We start from the raw sequence: 23,472 nt of genomic DNA, 5'->3' as shown, positions 1-23,472 counted from the left end.
GTTGTGTTGTGTCAGCTGGTGCCGGCTGGACAGACGGGGGGCGCTGAAGCCTGTCACTGTGGCTGTGGTGGACCATGTGAGCCAGAGGGACTTTTACCAACACTATCTGTCACTGCCCAACCTCCGGACCAAGTACAGCACTGTAAGACCCCACGGACTTTCATCCTCTGCTAAATGTCACTGTGTCTGGTGGGATTGGTTCAAATACTAACGAATGAAGCCAATCCCCCATATTGAAATATATAACATGTTTATTTCATAATATTTATGACAATTGTCTGCTCCTCACAGTAACATGTACAAGAAGAGGTTTAGGGTCACTAGATAATTTAATTTAGTTTAGTGAGTTTATTAAATACAATTTAATTACATTTGATCAATTTAAATTTTTACAAAACCATTAAAAAAAGCAAATTCATACACACTCAAACATTACAGAAGGAAACAAAAGAAGAAAAAATAAATAAAAAATACAAAGCTGCAAATACAAGCCATATTTAAAAACTAGACAGAAAAAGAAATAGTTTCTCAAATTCTACTGGGCATATTATAAATATTAAATTTCTTGCTGTGCTTTTTACAATTATTCTCTCCAAAGTATACTGATGATGAATTGAGATCTGAAAACATTGCAAACTTGAGGCAAACCTGCAAAACTGCAAATTTGATCTAGTCTAGTCTAAAAATAAAATCCATCCATCCATTTTCTACCACTTGTTCCCTTTCGTCGCGGGTGACTGGAGCCTATCCCAGTGACTTTGGGCCTTAGGCGGGGTACACCCTGGACAGTGGCCAACTCGTTGCACGGCCAACACAGAGACATAGACATTACAGACCATTCACTCTCACATTCATTCACTAGGACCAACCCGCAGCATTATATTTCTGGGAGTAATGTCAAACGAAATACCCACTGACTGTAACCAAGACTGTGCAAAACCCAAAACGCAGCCTCACATGGATAAAACACATCCGAATCTATCGTAAGGATCATTTTGTATCTGCCATTTTCACATCTAAAACATCTCAAATAAAACCTCAGAAGGTCACACCCCTCAGCTGTTCCGTCTGTTCTGTCGTTGTCTTCCTGTTGTAGAGAGTGACCTTGAGCTTTTCCTGCACAAACCTGGTGTCTGAGATCTTCAGCTCACAAGTCTCTGTGGTCCATGTTCCACAGCCTCAGGCACAAAAAGGTGAGTCTGTGGATAATGTTTGACCTTTTACGTTTAACTAATTGTGAAGAGAACGTCATTACGGCGGGGAAGAAACCACGGCAACGGGCCTGAAATGTAGCTTTTGGAGTTTATCTTTATTAAATAGCAAAACATCTTCAAAACAAATCCGATTGAACATTAGCGACGCTCACCTGGTCCGTGTGTGCATTTAAAGGGCTTGGGTTGCATAGATTGCACCCTAAATCTGCTAAATCTGGACATTTGATTCACTTTGAACCTTCTAATATCATCAGAAGTGTCTCTGGAGATGTTTATGACAATTACACTTTATAAAACTCTGTAAATATTATGTTTACTAAACAATTAAAATGATGTGATCTTGATAAATACTGAAAAAAGATGAATAATGTGAAGGCTAATCATTCATGTCAATGTAATAAATATCAGGAAATCACTGGTTTAACTTGAGTTTGCGATTGTATTAAACGGTAAATTATGTAAAGTAAGTTACTACTTACTTACGTACTTTCTGGAGTATAAGTCGCATCAGCCATAAAATGCATAATAGGAGAAAAAAACATATATAAGTCGCACTGGAGTATAAGTCAAATTTTTGGGGGAAATTTCTTTGATAAAATCCAAGACTAAGAACATCTTGAAATGCAATTTAAAATAATAACAGATTAGAGAACATGGTGAATAGGTGTACGTATGCTAACGCTAACATCTTCAGCTAGCTGGTACGTTAACGTAACATATTAACATTAATTATACAGATAACTATAGCATAAAGAACATGCTAACAAGTTTACCAAAGCATCAATATTACCCCAAATCACTAAATCCATTGAATTCTTCTTCCTCTGTGTCACGGTCTGTTCTTCATCACCAGACAAAAGGCGCCGCACGGTAAAAGCACCAACCGAGTTCAGATACAGTTGTGCTGAAGAGAAAGCTGCGTTCATACCTCAAACATCGTTCTTGTTGAAGACTTTGGTTTGGTCCTGTTCTAGTCCTGGTTTAGTCCTGCTTCAGTCCAGGTTTAGTTCCAGGATTAGTCTCTGTTTAGTCCCAGTTTTGATGCAGTGTTTGCGTAAGTGTAGACGCAGCCTCAACGTTGTTTTGAGCAGTTTTGACTAGTTCCGATTTGACTTGTGCATACATTACTCCACGTGTTACTCTGCACAATTAATCACAACCTCGGTGTCACTTCTAAACAACTCCACAAACTCCAGAGGAAGAGGAAGTGCAGATTCTTCTTCTGCGTCGCTTAGAGCCTAGAGCGCCTTCTTGTGGTTGTCATGTGAATTGCGGTTGCCAGTGTGAAAATAACAAATAATATCACATATAAGTCACTCCCCGGCCAAAACTATGTAAAAAAAGTGCAATTTATAATCTGGAAAATAAGGTAAGTGTTTTTGAAGAGCATTCGTGATCATTTCTGTTAAAATCGCTAGTCTCGCTTAATTAATACGTTCATAATTATTAGAATTGCCAATACACAATCTTAATACAAATTTTGAATCTTCGTGATTCCTCAAATCAATGCAGAAATACATTTGTAGCATTCTCTGTGAAAGTCTCTGAATGTTTCTACTTCCATGTGGTTCTGAAGAACCGACGCCTCATCCCATCATCGCAAAGTTTGGCAACAAGAAGAAGGGCTTAACGGCGTACGTCCTGAGCGCAGCGGAGATGAGGACGAACAACTTCCCCCGCAAAGGTTCTACACGCACGCACGCACGCACGCGCACACACACACACACACACACACACACACGCACACCTGCACACACCTGCACACGCACACACACACACACAGATGTGTGCATGTGTGTAAGTAAGTAAATTGTATTTGTTTTGCACCTTTCACAGACATAAGTCACAAAGTGCTTCACAAAACACAGAATAAAACAATAAAAACACAAAAAAACTTACAGTGAGCAATATACAACAATATACAGTAAAATCAGTCCGTAAAACAAGTGCATTCAAAAGGCTTGACTAAATAAGAAGGTTTTAAGCTGACCCTTAAAAGCAATAACTGAGTCCAGTGACCGTAGGGAGAACGGAAGATCGTTCCAGAGTCTGGGGGCAACTGCCTGGAAGGATCTGTCTCCTCTGGTCCGAAAACGGGTGCAAGGAACCAACAACAGTTTCTGGTCCAAGGAACTGTTGTCCTTAGTGAGCGAGAGGGAGTGTATGGTTTAATCAGATCGCTGATGTACAGAGGGACCTGACAATTTAAAGCTCTAAAAGTTAAAACAAGAATTTTAAACTGTATCCGGTAGGAGAGCAGCAGCCAGTGAATGGCTTTAAGAATGGGTGAAATGTGGGCCCTTCTATTTGTGCGGGTTAAGATCCTCGCTGCAGAGTTCTGGACCAGCTGCAGACGAGAGAGCTCCTTCTTGTTTAAACAGGAAAACAAACTGTTACAATAGTCTAAACGTGAAGACACAAAGGCATGAATTATAAGCTCCAGATCATTTTGAGACACCATTTTCCTGAGCTTAGAGATTTTCCTCAACTGAAAGAAACAGTTCCTCGTGTAGGTGTGTCCGTTCTGTCATGAAGGACAGAGTGGGGGAGACGAGAGGAGGAAAGCTCTCTTGAACTAGCAGGGGGGCTGAGGCCCTGAACAGAGGGGCCCCAGCCCCCATAACACCTTCGTTCCCATAACACCTTCGTTCCCAGGCCTATGACAGTCTCTTAAGTGAGTAAAAGCCACGTAAAGAGAGCTCCACTTCAGATTAACACTGAATTATCGCCCCCCAAACCCAAACCCTAAGCCGACCCATCTTCAGTTCTTTAAATAAGTGAGATCCTGATCCAAAGGTGTGAGTTTAAGAGTGTCACATGACTCGGCCTCTGGGTGTTTCTATTACAATTACTCTTGAGTAGTAGTTTCCCCAAATACTTTTTTACCTTTACTTTTCTTAGACTACGTTGTGCTTCTATTTGAGTAATATTATTTAGAAGTAGCAGTACTCTTTCTTTAGTACATGTTTGGCTGCTCTTCCCACCTCTGATATGAAGTGTGTGTGTGTTGCAGGACGTCCCGACTGTAAGAACTTTGTGTGCACAGACTCAGACTTTGAGGTGACCGACAGCAGCCCGCTCTTCGGCCTCGACTGTGAGATGGTACGGACGCTTTCCTCACATCATTAACTCTGTCCTCATGCTGCACTTGCACCTACAGTATCTCGTGTCCCATTCATGGCCTCGTACTCCCTCAAATATCATCCAAGTAACAGTAAATGTAAACTCATTGCTCAATACTCTGAAACGGCAGGGCCAGTACGGTGGTATCTATGTTTGGTTATTATGAGAGCAAAAATACAAAGTCCCCTGTTTTTGTTTTGTAAAACCGTAAAAACTTGTCAAACATTAAAGTGAGAATCAAGTGTGGATTTGAAACAAAAGCCAATGGGAGTTTTAGATCATTTTTGCTGTTTACAATGAAACAAATGTATTGTTTAAAATGTGCATGTGTGATGATGATGAGGAGTGACGAGCTTGTGCTCCTGCCCCGTCAGTGCCTCACAGCTGAGGGGACGGAGCTGACCCGTGTGTCCCTGGTGGACAGCTCTGGAACCTGCATCCTGGACGAGCTGGTCAAACCCCCCAACAAGATCTGGGACTACTTCACACAGTAAATACTCTACATCCTTTTAAATGACTTTCTAAATAATCTTTTCTTCCTCCATTTCAACTCACCTGTGCAAAAATATCTCTTCTACACATTACACACAGTTTTAAGATTAAGTTGTGTTTAATTTTATTGTATTTTAACAAAACGCTGCAGCTCCCCCTGCAGCGCCCCCTGCAGCGCCCCCTGCAGCTCCCCCTGCAGCGCCCCCTGCAGCGCCCCCTGCAGCTCCCCCTGCAGCTCCCCCTGCAGCGCCCCCTGCAGCGCCCCCTGCAGCGCCCCCTGCAGCTCCCCCTGCAGCTCCCCCTGCAGCGCCCCCTGCAGCTCCCCCTGCAGCGCCCCCTGCAGCGCCCCCTGCAGCTCCCCCTGCAGCGCCCCCTGCAGCGCCCCCTGCAGCGCCCCCTGCAGCGCCCCCTGCAGCTCCCCCTGCAGCGCCCCCTGCAGCGCCCCCTGCAGCTCCCCCTGCAGCGCCCCCTGCAGCGCCCCCTGCAGCTCCCCCTGCAGCGCCCCCTGCAGCGCCCCCTGCAGCTCCCCCTGCAGCGCCCCCTGCAGCGCCCCCTGCAGCTCCCCCTGCAGCGCCCTGGGGAGAACACATGGTCAGAAAATGGCCTTTTTTTTCTTATTAAGGAAAAAAAAGTGAAATGTTTTGTATGTGATTATACTATAATCACATACAAAACATTTCACATTGCCAAATATAAAAGGTTTTCCACCAAGAGACAACATATTATATATTATATTTAACATCACAGGGACTTGAAATGTTACTTAGTTCTCCTTTAAATTTAAGAAAGATGTAAGTTTAATGCTGTAATCCAAAGTTTGTCCTGCGGTGTGACATGGAAAAGCACATATTTAAAAATTATATTATTATTTTTCCCGTAAGACACACTGCAGGACAGGAAAAGGCGTTACACAATATAACAAACGATTAGATTGAAATGACTTTATGTCAATGGGACATAAAAGAGAATACATTTTAATAAAGCCAAGAGCTGCAAAGTACAACGCCTGAAAAACACTGACATACTTACAGTAGTTTGTACCATCCCCTTGTATCAGATTGCATAAAATAAATAAATGGCACTAGTGCTAGTTCCCCAAAATATACTGTTGTTTATTGAAAGTCGACGCAGTAATGACCGTGACAGGCCCAGTTCCACAAATAGTTAACACCCTGTACATACATAGAGTCAGTGTAGGAGACTGAGGCGCAGCTGTGACTCTGTTGGGGTCCGTCCAGTGTCTCAGGGGTGACGCCGCAGATGCTGAATCCTGTTTCGACCACTCTGAAGGACGTCCAGGACAGACTGAAGTCCCTGCTGCCCAGAGACGCCATTCTAGTGGGACATTCGCTGGAGTGCGACCTTTGGGCTCTCAAGGTTGGTCAGTAATGTCCTGCAGGCCTGGACAATATGGCAAAAGAAGTCATTCAAATCATTTCCTTGTATTTACTTCATGAATATAAACAAGGCAGACTTTGAATCATTATTAGTATTATTAGTATTATTCTCACTGAGGATTGGCTGTGGACCGCTCCGTTATGAAGACCAAAGCTTATCAGAACTGGCTCTTCATTAGATAAAATACAATTAATTACACAGTTTTGGGTTAAAACATGACAGCAAAAAGCAGACGTAAGCATGAAAATAAATATAATGAATTCTCACCAAACGCTGCCCTGATCTTGTTATAAACCGCTGCGTTGCCATGACAATGACTTAAAAACACCTGGTAGGCAAAACTAGGCAAAAAAACAAGTAGCTTCGGCATTCTCCGGACCAATAAAAAGTACTTTAAAAATGTGCGCTTGCGCCGTAAACGAGCGCCGTAATTAATGCCAGACGGTGCTCAGCATTAAAAAGCGCCGCTTATTTTGTAAAAGCGTTGTAAAATACGCCGCTCCTAAGTGACGGAGTGTGATCATATTGGCTTTCCATAATCTTTTGGGTAACACGCTGCGCGCGCGCCGCGGTGGCCGCCCCTGCACTCGAAAATGCATCTAACATTATCCAAAGCCAGTGCATGACATAAAGAGAGGTTAAACGTGGTGTAGAGGCTTTGCAGAGAAGTGAAATAAATGAAGAAAAAGCTGAGGATGAAGCAGAAGTAGTTTCCTTTTTACTCTAGCTTTAGCCACCTCTTAAAGACACACACACTTTGAATTACTAAACATCTTTATGTGAATTCCTGAGATTGGCATATTATAATATATTTGAATATTAAAAAGAATAATCCAGGTACATTTTTATATTCAATTCATTAACATGAGTTGAGTTTGGGTGATGTCAGTTGCTCATGCAGCAGAGCAGGACCTGAATCTAGAGACACTTTAACAGAAACGTTCCAAAGCGTCGCTCTAAAGTGAACCTGAGGGAACAGGACCAGTCCCAACGTTTGAAAGAGCCACAATAAAACAGCTTTGAAACAGTCAATCAGAAAAGGTTTATTTGCCATTGCCAATGAACAGAATTCACAAACATAGGAACTTGCTTTGGTGATTCGGTGCAACATAACATTGTTGCGTTGCAGATGGTCCACCCGCACGTGATCGACTCGTCTCTGCTCTACAGACGACACTCTGGACAGAGGCTGAAGCTCAAGATCCTGGCAAAGATCGTGCTGAGGTGAGTGGATTTAAAGCAAAACACAGAAGGGGAAGAAACCTGGTAGATATGACAACAAAGAACATGTTGGCCGGAGGAGCATGGTAGTTCCTTCTGCTTTTTATGACTTGCATTATAGATCAGAGGTGTGAGTGAGAAGAACCGGTTGAAACTGTACTTATGAGCTGGCCTTTGAGTAACAAGAACTGTCATCTGCTCATGTAGAGCTGTAAATAGTCTAAAACTGTCAACTTTTGGGAGTGACCTTTCTGTGCCGGGGCAAGTTGTAGAGTTGACAAATGAATATACTGTAGGTTATAGTGGCTTTTCTTTGACGTACAGGGACCAAACAAACAGACTCTGACACTTAAAATAATGCACTTAAAGCTAAAACAGGCACTTGTGTGTCTTGTCTTTTTTATGTGGTTTGTGTCCTGTTGCTTGCTGTAAATTAATGAATGCTGTGCACTTTGGGCTATTAAACTGAGCTTTACTGAAGTACAATACTATTATGATGGGACTAATGATGGAAAATAGTCTTGATTACAATCCTACATGTTTAAATGTGCACGTTGTCGTAAATAAATCCCGGACAGTTACAGTTTTTATGCAGAATGAATGAAAGGAGCTGCTTGAGCTCAGGTTTGTCATGTCCTCCACAGAAAGCTGATCCAGAGAATGGACAGGATAGGTCATGACCCCTGTGAGGATGCCACGGCTGCGCTGGAGCTGGTGCAGTACTTCATCGCCAAAGGACCCCTCAAGGTAATGTCTACAGGCACGAATTGCACGCCTTTAAAGGAGACACAAACCTGTGCGATAAAGCTTCAACGTGGTTTACACATTGAGGGCCAAACATGGAAATAAACTGGGATAACGCTTTTACACTGACCAAGACGGAAAAGTGTGGTTTATGTGGCAGGATTTATGACAGTTTGCAAATAGTAACAAGCAGCGGCCCACCACAGTCTGAGGAGAGGCTCAAACAGCTTACTTAGGCTGACTAAAGTCTCACTGGGTCTTGCACTTGCAAAGATGACGGGATTTAAGGAACATGTTACGTCTGCACTCAGACACATGTTGTCTTCACTCCCAAGTGTTCAGACTCACATGCTGTTCACCTTTGTCTTGGATAAAGCAACCATGGGCAGCACTTTGGGTTTGACCATCAAGAAAATGATCTAAAACATGTGTACAGTGATCCCTCGCTATATCGCGGTTCACTTTTCGCGGTCTCGCTGCTTCGCGGATTTTCATCATGCATTGTGTTCTGCATTCTGATTGGCTAAACAGTCTCTCCACGTCTTCTCTACCTGTGTGTCAATAACGTTATGGATTAATATGTACACGTACGTAAAACCGCTTGCCAAATTGAAGTTTGCAAGGCCGGTGAGAGCGGCGCGCGTGAGAGGCCGGTGAGAGCGGCGCGCGTGAGAGGCCGGTGAGAGCGGCGCGCGTGAGAGGCCGGTGAGAGCGGCGCGCGTGAGAGGCCGGTGAGAGCGGCGCGCGTGAGAGGCCGGTGAGAGCGGCGCGCGTGAGAGGCCGGTGAGAGCGGCGCTCGTGAGAGGCCGGTGAGAGCGGCGCGCGTGAGAGGCCGGTGAGAGCGGCGCGCGTGAGAGGCCGGTGAGAGCGGCGCGCGTGAGAGGCCGGTGAGAGCGGCGCGCGTGAGAGGCCGGTGAGAGCGGCGCGCGTGAGAGGCCGGTGAGAGCGGCGCTCGTGAGAGGCCGGTGAGAGCGGCGCTCGTGAGAGGCCGGTGAGAGCGGCGCTCGTGAGAGGCCGGTGAGAGCGGCGCGCGTGAGAGGCCGGTGAGAGCGGCGCTCGTGAGAGGCCGGTGAGAGCGGCGCTCGTGAGAGGCCGGTGAGAGCGGCGCGCGTGAGAGGCCGGTGAGAGCGGCGCTCGTGAGAGGCCGGTGAGAGCGGCGCGCGTGAGAGGCCGGTGAGAGCGGCGCGCGTGAGAGGCCGGTGAGAGCGGCGCTCGTGAGAGGCCGGTGAGAGCGGCGCGCGTGAGAGGCCGGTGAGAGCGGCGCGCGTGAGAGGCCGGTGAGAGCGGCGCGCGTGAGAGGCCGGTGAGAGCGGCGCGCGTGAGAGGCCGGTGAGAGCGGCGCGCGTGAGAGGCCGGTGAGAGCGGCGCGCGTGAGAGGCCGGTGAGAGCGGCGCGCGTGAGAGGCCGGTGAGAGCGGCGCGCGTGAGAGGCCGGTGAGAGCGGCGCTCGTGAGAGGCCGGTGAGAGCGGCGCTCGTGAGAGGCCGGTGAGAGCGGCGCGCGTGAGAGGCCGGTGAGAGCGGCGCTCGTGAGAGGCCGGTGAGAGCGGCGCGCGTGAGAGGCCGGTGAGAGCGGCGCGCGTGAGAGGCCGGTGAGAGCGGCGCTCGTGAGAGGCCGGTGAGAGCGGCGCGCGTGAGAGGCCGGTGAGAGCGGCGCGCGTGAGAGGCCGGTGAGAGCGGCGCGCGTGAGAGGCCGGTGAGAGCGGCGCGCGTGAGAGGCCGGTGAGAGCGGCGCGCGTGAGAGGCCGGTGAGAGCGGCGCGCGTGAGAGGCCGGTGAGAGCGGCGCGCGTGAGAGGCCGGTGAGAGCGGCGCGCGTGAGAGGCCGGTGAGAGCGGCGCGCGTGAGAGGCCGGTGAGAGCGGCGCTCGTGAGAGGCCGGTGAGAGCGGCGCTCGTGAGAGGCCGGTGAGAGCGGCGCGCGTGAGAGGCCGGTGAGAGCGGCGCGCGTGAGAGGCCGGTGAGAGCGGCGCGCGTGAGAGGCCGGTGAGAGCGGCGCGCGTGAGAGGCCGGTGAGAGCGGCGCTCGTGAGAGCCGGTGAGAGCGGCGCTCGTGAGAGGCCGGTGAGAGCGGCGCGCGTGAGAGGCCGGTGAGAGCGGCGCGCGTGAGAGGCCGGTGAGAGCGGCGCGCGTGAGAGGCCGGTGAGAGCGGCGCGCGTGAGAGGCCGGTGAGAGCGGCGCTCGTGAGAGGCCGGTGAGAGCGGCGCTCGTGAGAGGCCGGTGAGAGCGGCGCTCGTGAGAGGCCGGTGAGAGCGGCGCTCGTGAGAGGCCGGTGAGAGCGGCGCGCGTGAGAGGCCGGTGAGAGCGGCGCTCGTGAGAGGCCGGTGAGAGCGGCGCTCGTGAGAGGCCGGTGAGAGCGGCGCGCGTGAGATGCCGGTGAGAGCTGCGCGCGTGAGCTTCAATGTTTTATGGAGTATTTCATTGTATAATAACTGTAAAAAAAATAAAGGTTTCTACTTCGCGGATTTCGCCTCGTTTTGGAACGTAACCCCCGCGATAAACGAGGGTTCACTGTATAGCAAAACACCTTTAATCCTCTGGAGAGAAGCTGTCGAGAGCTGTGCTCATGGGGCTGAACACGTCTCTGTGACCGTGTCCTTGGTAACCACATGGACCTGAGCATCGCTCAGGTTTGGCACACACTGGAGAACCCTCGGGTTTATATGTGGTGTGTATATGTGACTGACCGTGGATAAACCAGTCACAAGTCTACCCGGAGACATTTTGAGTTATTCACAGATTCTAAAAATGTGATGCAATAATGTCTCACCCATGTAGATCTGATAATATTTGAGTAAGTTGTGGTCATTTGAATGTAAACAACTCTCAAAACCTTTCACTGAGAAAACTCCCTCTAAAGATTCTCACCTGAGAGAGCCCAGAGTCACAGGGGGGCTCATTTGCATCTCATTGAGATAAGCCCTCCCCCCTGTCACACTGACAGCACCTCCCCCTACAGCTGTCACTGAAGACTCAAGGAGTGTTGATATTGATGTGAACTGGACTTGAATCAGAATTAGAAGTTACTATATTAAAATGGAAATACTTGGATTACAAAAGGCCCTGAAAAGCATCAAAGAATCAGAATAGGGTTTATTGCATTTGTCGATAAACAGAATTCACAGGTGATTCAGTGCAACACAAACAACAAAAGATAAGATAAGATAGCCTTTAATGTCCACACATGGGGACATTTCGACGTTACAACGCAGTAGATACAGGGGGAAAGGACAGATAACTTATAGGAAGTTTAAAAAACACTCTTAATAGAAGAACTCTTATAAACAGATGCCAGGGCCAGGTATACGAACTGCAACAGGTCCATGGCTTTGAATATATGAGATATGAGATAATAGATATGATATGTACACCACCAGAGTCCAATTACATCAGAGATCACATCCTCATCCTCTTCTTCGTCTGTGCACTCTTCTGTGCTGTGTCTCTTGGCGCTGGGCATGTGATGTCTTTTGCCTCGTCAGCACAGAAAGGCCTGATTTTTTTCATGCAGATAGGTCTGCCTGTCAATGTTCAGTCCAGGTGGGACCAGGACATGGAGATTGTCAACCGGCCAGGCAACATGATAGAATGGACTTCTGAATAGTTTTTGATAAACTCTACAACGGTGTGGATGACTTCATGGCTGATGAACCTGCGTGAACGTGGCTGTGGCTGTGAGCGCTTCTTCCTCAACAGTGGTCTCGCTCCATTTTCCTCATAGTGTTTGATTATGTCAGTCAGGGTGTCTTTGCCAATTCTGAAAAGGGGAAAAAAAATAAGGATTAGGGTTAACAGTAATAAGGGAATAACATGCTTCACAGATAACAGTTCATATTGGCGGCGCACAAACAACGTGTTTGTGATGCCAATTATTCTGCATTATTCACATTGTGACGTTTACGTCGTATTTAAAATTAAAACGCGGGGAAGTGATGGAGCATCGGCCCTTGGCTAGCGGGGCTAGCTAGCTAGCTTGTGATAACATGGCTCACAGGTAACCGTAAAAACACAAACACAGGCACTTTCAAGCGTGTTTGTGATGCCAATTATTACACAAGCACAAGACACAATCAATACTTACGCCATGAGGAACAGGAATGTATTTCTGCAGACTTCTTTGCCTCCTATGAAATAGGTGGTCCAGGCAGACTTCCGCTTCGTCTGGGGCTTTTTGGTTGATGTCGTCAGCTCAGAAGTGGCGACTGTCCTTCTGTTTGCTTCCACATGTCCAATTATCCTCATATCTTGCCACTCTCTTTCTGCTGCTAGAGAATCGCTCCGTAGCTTGTACATCAGTTCTGGGGTTAGTTTATTGCTACACGATTCTCTTGAGAGCAGAGAATTTTATTTTCTTCTTGCGTGACATTTGCAGTCAAAGTTACGGATTTTTTCTATCTCTTCTTTTTCCTCTGCAAATGTAACCTTGGCAATAGCGTCTGTTATTTCACGCTCCAGCTCTTCGGCGTGACCGGGCTCTTTTTCCTCATCTTCGTCCTCGTCTAAGGTCAGCCGTAGACTAGGGATGTTTTCCAGTTGGATGAAATCGCGTTCGTCATCTGTGTGCTCATCTTCAGATTCAGAAGTTAGACAGTCATCTGGAAAAGCGGACTTGTCGCAGAAATAATCCAAAAGAGTGGCGCTGTAACATCCGCGGTTAAGCTCGGTAGCAATAGCAGCTTGATCCATGATACAAACAATGCTACACAGGGCGCGTTGCTGCTCTTGTTAAGTACCATGTGGCTGGCCGCCCATTGGCCGACTACAATAACGCAGCTGTTCATATGGAAATTAGGTCACACCCCTCCGCTCGTCGAGAGAGGAGCAGAAACTACCACACTTTAAACGGCTTTATTTATGCTTTTAATGCTGCAAATACTGTTATCAGATACATCGAATGGCTGCTTCATAACTTCAACTTTCACATAATGCAAAAAAACGAAAATCACACATTTGGGGAAAAAATGCTAAAATCCTGTTTTTGTAACGGATTTTACGGTGCTCCGTCACATATGACTTTAGAACGTTACAAACATTACACGCACTGGGGGACACGCCCTCACATGCTCTGACCCATGGCTGGCTCGCATTTCATCAAAAAGCAAACAAAACTCAGATAAAATGATAATGCCTCCTATTTATTTTATTATTCACCTTTATTTAACCAGGTAAGAACCTTCTGAGATCAAAACCTCTTTGCGATGATGACCTGGGGAGGTCCTGACTTGTGCTCATGTTTCTGTGTCAGATAGTGGAGGAGCTGTGGGGCGTCACGCCGACACAACAGCAAGAGACCAGTCCACCTCCTGCTGAGACCAGCTCACGGTAACTGTAACCGTGCACACATGGAACCCTTTAGAACAGGGACCAGGGCAATATCTCTACACTGTTAACCTCCCTGTCAGAGCATGATATGAACAATAGGTTACAGGAGCTATTTTTAACACAAATATCAGTTTAAAGGATTTATATTATTCCATTTTGGTCATTGCTAACTGTGTTTCAGGTTCTGTGACGTGCTGGAGGCCTGTGGCCGCTCGGCCGCCTTCTTTGGCAAACGCTCGGACATCGGCCTTCACGCGTCCAAGCACCAGTGGTTCAGCTCTGACGGACAGGTCAGACTGAGCCTCTGTCAGTGGAACTACGTTATGGTTTTGTCTCACAGACTTTGAAAGTAAAACAGACCCGAAGAATATTGACGCTGTTGAATTAGAAAACAGCAGGATATGTGATCATTTGGTCCATTTGAGACTATACTAAGAATACTTGTATAAGAGCTTGCTATGGCTTTTTAAAACCATAGATAATGGATATTGTGATTAATCCCCTCATGAAACATTGACACTCTATTAAACTTGAAGCCTCAACATAGAATATTCAGGAGGTGGAAAGACTTCTCATGATTACATGGAAACAGAAAATTCAAACCACACATTCTCCATGGAGATAGTTACCATTTATGCTGTAATGTGGAATACAATTTCCAAAGGAACAACATCTTCATGGAATTAAGCAGGACACCGGTTTTTATACATATTTAGTGCAATAAAAAAACAAAAAAGTGTGTGTTTTGGATCAATCTCAGCAGTTATTCTCATCTGCTGATCATTTCTTGATTATGTGGCTGAATAACGCCTCTAAAATATTACAGCTCTTTGTTAATGACTTTATAAATCAAACCAGTTTGACTCCATCAGTACCATCAGTACTTTGACCAGAGTTTGAGAAGTTTCCTGCTGTGTGTCCTCAGGTGCTGCAGGGTTTCAGGGAGCAGCACAAGTTACCATCCTTCTCAGTGCTCCAGTTCTCCTGTGGACAGACAGGGGGCGCTCATGCCACGGCCAGGACACAGGTCAGGACTCGTTTAGAAAAACAGCCTTTGTACATGTCACAGTATTAGACAGAAACCGCAATAAGTGCTCATGTATTAGGCAAAATAATGACTTTCCTCCTGTTGACAAGCTGCTCTTCTCTGCTCCTTCTCTGAGCCTCACAAAAACACTCTCTTTCAAATGCCCATAAATCAGTCCAAATCATCATCAGAATCGTTCTGAGCAGTTCAGCTTCAAATCATGTTCTTTACAACTGCATGCTTACATCAGCATGTCGGGGCAAGTTTCCCTCTGCTGCCAGTAGATGGAGTGCTAACACCAAATCCTGACGAGGTAACAAACCCCTGTAAATAGCACAGATATATAATCTATGGAGCTCAGTACTACTTGGTCCAGAAAGTACATGTTCTGTTCCTTTTCCCCCATATAGTGTCGGTAAAAGAATGTTCAAGATTTGAAAGCTCTGGGTCACTCCCGCCATGTTTTAATCCAGCCGCTCCCGCCATGTTTTAATCCAGCCGCTCCCGCCATGTTCTAATCCAGCGGCTCCCGCCATGTTTTAATCCAGCCGCTCCCGCCATGTTTTAATCCAGCCGCTCCCGCCATGTTCTAATCCAGCCGCTCCCGCCATGTTCTAATCAACCGCTCCCGCCATGTTCTAATCCAGCCGCTCCCGCCATGTTCTCATCAGCCGCTCCCGCCATGTTTTAATCCAGCCGCTCCCGCCATGTTTTAATCCAGCCGCTCCCGCCATGTTCTAATCCAGCCGCTCCCGCCATGTTCTAATCCAGCCGCTCCCGCCATGTTTTAATCCAGCCGCTCCCGCCATGTTCTAATCCAGCCGCTCCCGCCATGTTTTAATCCAGCCGCTCCCGCCATGTTTTAATCCAGCCGCTCCCGCCATGTTTTAATCCAGCCGCTCCCGCCATGTTCTAATCCAGCGGCTCCCGCCATGTTTTAATCCAGCCGCTCCCGCCATGTTTTAATCCAGCCGCTCCCGCCATGTTCTAATCCAGCGGCTCCCGCCATGTTCTAATCCAGCGGCTCCCGCCATGTTTTAATCCAGCCGCTCCCGCCATGTTCTAATCCAGCCGCTCCTGCCATGTTCTAATCCAGCCGCTCCCGCCATGTTTTAATCCAGCCGCTCCCGCCATGTTTTAATCCAGCCGCTCCCGCCATGTTCTAATCAGCCGCTCCCGCCATGTTTTAATCCAGCCGCTCCCGCCATGTTTTAATCCAGCCGCTCCCGCCATGTTTTAATCCAGCCGCTCCCGCCATGTTTTAATCCAGCCGCTCCCGCCATGTTCTAATCCCGCGGCTCCCGCCATGTTTTAATCCAGCCGCTCCCGCCATGTTTTAATCCAGCCGCTCCCGCCATGTTCTAATCCAGCCGCTCCCGCCATGTTCTAATCCAGCCGCTCCCGCCATGTTTTAATCCATCTTTCCCGTCATGTTTTAATCCAGCCGCTCCCGCCATGTTCTAATCCAGCGGCTCCCGCCATGTTCTAATCCAGCGGCTCCCGCCATGTTTTAATCCAGCCGCTCCCGCCATGTTTTAATCCAGCCGCTCCCGCCATGTTCTAATCCAGCGGCTCCCGCCATGTTTTAATCCAGCCGCTCCCGCCATGTTTTAATCCAGCCGCTCCCGCCATGTTCTAATCCAGCCGCTCCCGCCATGTTCTAATCCAGCGGCTCCCGCCATGTTTTAATCCAGCCGCTCCCGCCATGTTTTAATCTAGCCACTCCCGCCATGTTCTAATCCAGCGGCTCCCGCCATGTTAGAATCCAGCCGCTCCCGCCATGTTTTAATCCAGCCGCTCCCGCCATGTTCTAATCCAGCAGCTCCCGCCATGTTCTAATCAGCCGCTCCGGCCATGTTCTAATCCAGCGGCTCCCGCCATGTTTTAATCCAGCGGCTCCCGTCATGTTCTAATCCAGCGGCTCCCGACATGTTCTAATCAGCAGCTCCCGCCATGTTCTAATCCAGCCGCTCCCGCCATGTTTTTTTTAATCCAGCAGCTCCCGCCATGTTCTAATCCAGCAGCCCTCGCCATGTTCTAATCCAGCCGCTCCCGCCATGTTCTAATCCAGCCGCTCCCGCCATGTTTTAATCCAGCCGCTCCCGCCATGTTCTAATCCAGCCGCTCCCGCCATGTTCTAATCCAGCCGCTCCCGTCATGTTTTAATCCAGTCGCTCCCGCCATTTTCTAATCAGCCGCTCCCGCCATGTTTTAATCAAGCCGCTCCCGCCATGTTCTAATCCAGCCGCTCCCGCAATGTTCTAATCAGCCGCTCCCGCCATGTTCTAATCCAGCCGCTCCCGCCATGTTCTAATCCAGCCGCTCCCGTCATGTTCTAATCCAGCCGCTCCCGCCATTTTCTAATCAGCCGCTCCCTCCATGTTTTAATCAAGCCGCTCCCGCCATGTTCTAATCCAGCCGCTCCCGCCATGTTCTAATCCAGCCGCTCCCGCCATGTTCTAATCCAGCCGCTCCCGCCATGTTCTAATCAAGCCCCCGGAAGCCAAGATGGCCGCCATTGAAACCTATGGAGCTGCTCATTGGCGCATGGTTCCAAAAAAGTTTTTTAGTTCCGCATTACTTCCTGAACAGTGGTATATCTCCTCCCACTTTTGTGACGTCATCGCCGTGAGGCTTTGGCGTCGGGAGCGAGCACGTCACAGCAGCGCGACAGACTGAGAAGAGTCAACACAGACTTTTGGAATAATTCGGCTTGAAATAGTCTGTTTACGTAACGTATAATGATGAATTGTTATATCCATCTATAAATATACATGCATCATGTTGTAAAGCTCTGATATTTAAGAGAATTATAAAGAAGTGTTAAGATAAAAAGTCTGGTTTAAGATAAGATAAGATAAGATATTCCTTTATTGTCCCACATGGGGAAATTTCATTGGTGCAACGCAGGTAGATACAGAGGTAGATACAGAAGAACAGATCACTTATAGGAAGTCTGAAAAACACTTTCAGTAGAAGATCTCCTATAAACAAATAAAAACTCCCATAGACAAATAAATACATAAATACCATTGCATGTGATCCCGACAGTAATTGCACATGAATATGTGTCACGACAGCACATAGATTGCACATGAATTCCAACAGCAATTGCACATATGACAGAATTGCACATCAGTATTAGGTTAGGTCAGTATTGCGAGTGTTCAGTACTAACAGTGTTTGTTATAAAGTCTGACAGCAGCAGGAAGGAAAGACCTACGGAACCTTTCCTTCACACATCGAGGGTGGATCAGTCTCTCACTGAAGCTGCTCTCCAGAGCGGACAGAGTGTCCTGCAGGGGGCGACACTCATGGTCCAGCATAGATGGATTAGATAGATTAATGACAATGAATTACATTTAGAGGTGTAATAACGTCCTCATCATTTTCTGTAGTTTTTGGTTTGGGTATTAATTTTGTAATTAACTTTTCAGTTATTTATTTACATAATATAATTTGGCCAATATGCATTTTTTTTAATCAGATGAGAAGAAATATAAAATATAATCATCGATTCTGTTACATAATTGAGTTAAGCAGTATTTAATTATATTCACTTTTCCCTTTTGTGTCGTTTTTGTATCATGTCAATCTTTAATAAATACAAAACACATTTGTTTATTAATGTATTTAATAAGAATAATGAACATGAATGAACTTGTTCAATAAATGCAAATCTGATTATAACTACAAATGATACATTGATTTTAGCCAGTTTTATTTGAGTTTTAAAGCTCCAATGTGGGAGTCCCTTGAGTACTGTTCATTATTATTATCATCATTAATAGAATCAGAAAATGTATTGCCATTGTCAAAGAACAGAATTCACAAAACAGTGGAACTTGCTTTGGTGATTCAGTGCAACATAAAAATATTAACAATGATAAAACAACCTGTATAAGTCAAAAAGAACAAACTGAATAAGATAAGATAGTTCTTTATTGTCCACACATGGGGAAATTCCGTTGTTGCAACACAGTAGATACAGAGGAAAAGGACAGAAAACTTATAGGAAGTTTAAAAAACACTCTTAATAGATCGATCTGAATAGAAGAACTCTTATAAACAAAAACTCCTATAGACAGAACCTCTCATACCTTAATAAGGAATGGAGGGGGGAGATAAAGATAAAATAAAAACAGCGTAAGACAAAATAATACTAATAATAATGGTAAAACAAACACTCTTTTTACATCAATTATATGCACATGAATGTGACATTATTGCGTTGAATACTGAATATCTCAGTATTTAACAAGACTTTGTTTCCATGGCTACGCAGTCTTCTGTACTTCAGTAACTGCACCGTTCAGCTCCATCGTTTGACTGAGAGACAAACAGAACATGTCACAGCTTTAGATTTATACAAGTCATAGAACATACACTTCATATGTTTTAGATTATACAAGTCATATAACATACACCTCATATGTTTAGATTATACAAGTCACATAACATACACTTCATATGTTTAGATTATACAAGTCATATAACATACACTTCACATGTTTAGATTATACTAGTCACATAACATACACTTCACATGTTTAGATTATACAAGTCACATAACATACACTTCACATGTTTGTCCTGAAGCTGTTTTACAGACACATGTGACACAGCAGTGTCTTTTGAAGAACAATTATCATTTAGTTTTTTTGGTCATAACAAAACAGACATTTTATAAATTCAAAGTACTGATTCTACACTGTTTACTTTTAGTCGAGGCAGAAGTTAATATTAAAATACCTTTTGCTTTGGAGTCGTCAGGAGTTTACTTGAGATCACTCTGTGTCTGTAGTGACCTGTAGTGACCTGTAGTGACCAGTAGTGACCTGCAGTGACCTGTAGTGACCTGTAGTGACCTGTAGTGACCTGTAGTGACCTGCAGTGACCTGCAGTGACCTGTAGTGACCAGTAGTGACCTGCAGTGACCTGCAGTGACCAGTAGTGAGCAGTAGTGACCTGTAGTGACCAGTAGTGACCTGTAGTGACCTGTAGTGACCAGTAGTGACCTGTAGTGACCTGTAGTGACCTGCAGTGACCTGCAGTGACCTGTAGAGCTCTGGTCAGCACAGACAGACTAAACTCACTGGTCAGCACTCTGAAGATGAGAAAGATACTCATTAGAACATTGATATATTCTGCATATTTAACGGAGTTAAATGGAATATGTTATTGACAGATTTACATTTCGCTCTGTAACACAAAAGTTCCTCTTTTCACATTATTTTTTAAAGCTGGAACCAAACGTAATTTACTTATGCATAAGTTTAAACCTTAGAAGTTAGAACATAAGTGACATGTTTGCTAAATCTCTACATATTCCATGGAAGTAAATCCATGACATTCCTATACAAAACAAGCGTGTGCTTTGCTGTTTAAACACAGCACACGTCATTATGAAATGGGTAATAAAACCTCAAATGTGGTCTCAGCCCCTGTAAGTACAGGACTGTCACTTTTAAACACCTTTACATTTATATATGTAAGATATGACCCATTATAGCAGGTTATATTTGAATTATTGGTTGTTTTTTATAGCACATAATACAAACATCACTTTATTTCCCTTCTTTCTCTAGTTTTCCTTGATCTGTGCTTAACCTCTTGTCTCTTAGAACATTTAGTAAGAGAAATAATTAGTTATTTATTTGCAGAAGCACGAGCCATCACGACGTGTTGTTGCATCTTTGTGTAGCTAAACTTTAGCTAAACTTTAGCTTACGTTAGCTCATGTTAGCTCGTGTTAACTTGTGTTAACTGTGTAATCGTTGTTTTACACTTCATATGGAACAATGTGTGAAACGTGAGGAATGACATACAAACACAACTTACGTGTATCGTGGTCTCGTCTCGTCACTTTCTTCTGCTTGTGTTTAGTTTCCGTCACATGTTCTTCTGAGGCTCGTTCACGAGGGTCACGTGCGCGCTCGGTGCGCGTACACCATTCACCGGAAGATTAAAATCAGCCGCTCCCGCCATGTTCTAATCCAGCGGCTCCCGCCACGTTTTAATCCAGCGGCTCCCGCCATGTTCTAATCAGCCGCTCCTGCCATGTTCTAATCAGCCGCTCCTGCCATGTTCTAATCAGCCGCTCCTGCCATGTTCTAATCAGCTGCTCCCGCCATGTTCTAATCCAGCCGCTCCCGCCATGTTTTAATCAAGCCGCTCCCGCCATGTTCTAATCCAGCCGCTCCCGCCATGTTCTAATCAGCTGCTCCCGCCATGTTCTAATCAGCCGCTCCCGCCATGTTCTAATCCAGCCGCTCCCGCCATGTTCTAATCCAGCCGCTCCCGCCATGTTCTAATCCAGCCGCTCACGCCATGTTCTAATCCAGCCGCTCCTGCCATGTTCTAATCAGCCGCTCCTGCCATGTTCTAATCAGCTGCTCCCGCCATGTTCTAATCTAGCCGCTCCCGCCATGTTTTAATCAAGCCGCTCCCGCCATGTTCTAATCCAGCCGCTCCCGCCATGTTCTAATCAGCTGCTCCCGCCATGTTCTAATCAGCCGCTCCCGCCATGTTCTAATCCAGCCGCTCCCGCCATGTTCTAATCCAGCCGCTCCCGCCATGTTTTAATCCAGCCGCTCCCGCCATGTTCTAATCAGCTGCTCCCGCCATGTTCTAATCCAGCCGCTCCCGCCATGTTCTAATCAGCCGCTCCCGCCATGTTCTAATCCAGCCGCTCCCGCCATGTTCTAATCCAGCCGCTCCCGCCATGTTCTAATCCAGCCGCTCCCGCCATGTTCTAATCAGCCGCTCCCGCCATGTTCTAATCCAGCCGCTCCCGCCATGTTCTAATCAGCCGCTCCCGCCATGTTTTAATCCAGCCGCTCCCGCCATATTCTAATCAGCTGCTCCTGCCATGTTCTAATCAGCCGCTCCCGCCATGTTCTAATCCAGCCGCTCCCGCCATGTTCTAATCAGCCGCTCCCGCCATGTTCTAATCCAGCGGCTCCCGCCACGTTTTAATCCAGCGGCTCCCGCCATGTTCTAATCAGCCGCTCCTGCCATGTTCTAATCAGCCGCTCCTGCCATGTTCTAATCAGCTGCTCCCGCCATGTTCTAATCCAGCCGCTCCCGCCATGTTTTAATCAAGCCGCTCCCGCCATGTTCTAATCCAGCCGCTCCCGCCATGTTCTAATCAGCTGCTCCCGCCATGTTCTAATCAGCCGCTCCCGCCATGTTCTAATCCAGCCGCTCCCGCCATGTTCTAATCCAGCCGCTCCCGCCATGTTCTAATCCAGCCGCTCACGCCATGTTCTAATCAGCCGCTCCCGCCATGTTCTTATCCAGCCGCTCCTGCCATGTTCTAATCAGCCGCTCCTGCCATGTTCTAATCAGCTGCTCCCGCCATGTTCTAATCTAGCCGCTCCCGCCATGTTTTAATCAAGCCGCTCCCGCCATGTTCTAATCCAGCCGCTCCCGCCATGTTCTAATCAGCTGCTCCCGCCATGTTCTAATCAGCCGCTCCCGCCATGTTCTAATCCAGCCGCTCCCGCCATGTTCTAATCCAGCCGCTCCCGCCATGTTCTAATCCAGCCGCTCCCGCCATGTTTTAATCCAGCCGCTCCCGCCATGTTCTAATCAGCCGCTCCCGCCATGTTCTAATCCAGCCGCTCCCGCCATGTTCTAATCCAGCCGCTCCCGCCATGTTCTAATCCAGCCGCTCCCGCCATGTTTTAATCCAGCCGCTCCCGCCATGTTCTAATCCAGCCGCTCCCGCCATGTTCTAATCAGCCGCTCCCGCCATGTTTTAATCCTAGCCGCTCCCGCCATGTTCTAATCAGCCGCTCCCGCCATGTTCTAATCAGCCGCTCCCGCCATGTTTTAATCCTAGTGTCTGTCCCTTTGACAAGTTGAAAATCCTTGTGAAATGCAACGATTTTATTGCAACTACTGCAATCAAAACGTTTTCTGATCATGTATATTATTATTAGCATTATTGTATCTATATAATAACAGTAACATGTCTGCTGTTTAATGCAGTGTTGGGTGTTTGTCCTCAGACCTATGCTCCTCTCGGGGACCTGTGTGTGCTGTTCGCGGGGCCCCTCCCTCCTTACTTCTCAGAGGAAGATGTGAGGTGCCTGTTCTGCTGCTGCGGGCCCCTGCGCTCTGTCCGGATCATACGCACAGCACTCAGGGTGTGTCCACATGCTATTATTATTTTCTGTGTGAAGTTTGTATGTTCCCCCAATAACCTAAAACAGCCGATAGCATTATGTGAAAGTGAAGCTATAAAGTATCACAGAGAGTCAATACTGACTTTTCATCACAGTTCACTTTCCCAGACGCTTCTGCACAAACGTTTCCTGACATTTAAACAATGGTCAAGCTAAGTGAAAATGTTTTAAATTAGGGAATAGCATATGAGAGGACAAATTAGCACCTTAGCCATAGCAGTTACCAATGGAGACAGTTTAATGTTGCCAGTGAACAAGGCGTTTAATCCTATCAATACACACATTTGGATATGGCCAACATTTAATCTCAGTATAAATGAGAAAAGTGTGCGATAACAATTTGCTAGACAAAATACGTTATATTGGTGCAAATTCAAAAAGGAACAGTATATTTTCAATTCAACAACAAGCTCTCTCTTATCTAACCTAACCTACGTTCTTGTTATTTTATTCTTTTTATTTCTTGTTTAATTTGGTGATAGTCATAGCTCCTTTAACGTGGCACAGACGGAGAGAAGTCTGTGTCTGTGAAAGTCAAACCGCTCGCGTTGCATCGAACTGATAACGACAACGCGGTGGAGAAAAACACAATCTGCACAGAACGGCGTCATCAGCGCTGCAGCAAACACGATCGTTCTTCTTTGCTTTGATGAAGAACTAAAGATAAAGACGATCCTCGCAAAACCTCCGTGTGCTCTCCATGGAAACACTCTACTGTACAAACACGTTTCCATTTCATATCATCAA

The 23,472-nt window shown here is 46.6% G+C and overlaps 2 protein-coding genes across 3 annotated transcripts in view; one reads left to right on the top strand and one right to left on the bottom strand.

Annotated features, from left to right (window-relative positions):
• parn (poly(A)-specific ribonuclease (deadenylation nuclease)) overlaps window positions 1-23,472 on the bottom strand; it is a 125,234-nt gene that overhangs the window by 72,390 nt on the left and 29,372 nt on the right. The window lies entirely within an intron of this gene.
• Window positions 1-23,472, top strand: part of LOC140377352 (RNA exonuclease 5-like) — a 33,898-nt gene that overhangs the window by 2,997 nt on the left and 7,429 nt on the right. The window contains exons 3-14 of the mRNA XM_072462736.1: window positions 16-142; window positions 1,097-1,193; window positions 2,791-2,898; window positions 4,228-4,316; window positions 4,712-4,827; window positions 6,068-6,206; window positions 7,357-7,451; window positions 8,093-8,195; window positions 13,430-13,506; window positions 13,688-13,796; window positions 14,432-14,533; window positions 22,549-22,686. Of these exons, the coding sequence (XP_072318837.1) occupies window positions 16-142; window positions 1,097-1,193; window positions 2,791-2,898; window positions 4,228-4,316; window positions 4,712-4,827; window positions 6,068-6,206; window positions 7,357-7,451; window positions 8,093-8,195; window positions 13,430-13,506; window positions 13,688-13,796; window positions 14,432-14,533; window positions 22,549-22,686 (1,300 nt within the window). The remainder of the gene's footprint in view (window positions 1-15; window positions 143-1,096; window positions 1,194-2,790; window positions 2,899-4,227; window positions 4,317-4,711; window positions 4,828-6,067; window positions 6,207-7,356; window positions 7,452-8,092; window positions 8,196-13,429; window positions 13,507-13,687; window positions 13,797-14,431; window positions 14,534-22,548; window positions 22,687-23,472) is intronic.

Source organism: Eucyclogobius newberryi, unplaced genomic scaffold (assembly GCF_026437365.1).
Source record: "Eucyclogobius newberryi isolate DKJ021-1_F unplaced genomic scaffold, fEucNew1.0.hap1 SCAF_4, whole genome shotgun sequence".
In the NCBI taxonomy this organism is placed as follows: Eukaryota; Metazoa; Chordata; class Actinopteri; order Gobiiformes; family Gobiidae; genus Eucyclogobius; species Eucyclogobius newberryi.
Note: the sequence above shows the minus strand (reverse complement) of the source record. Positions and strands in the feature narration are given on the sequence as shown.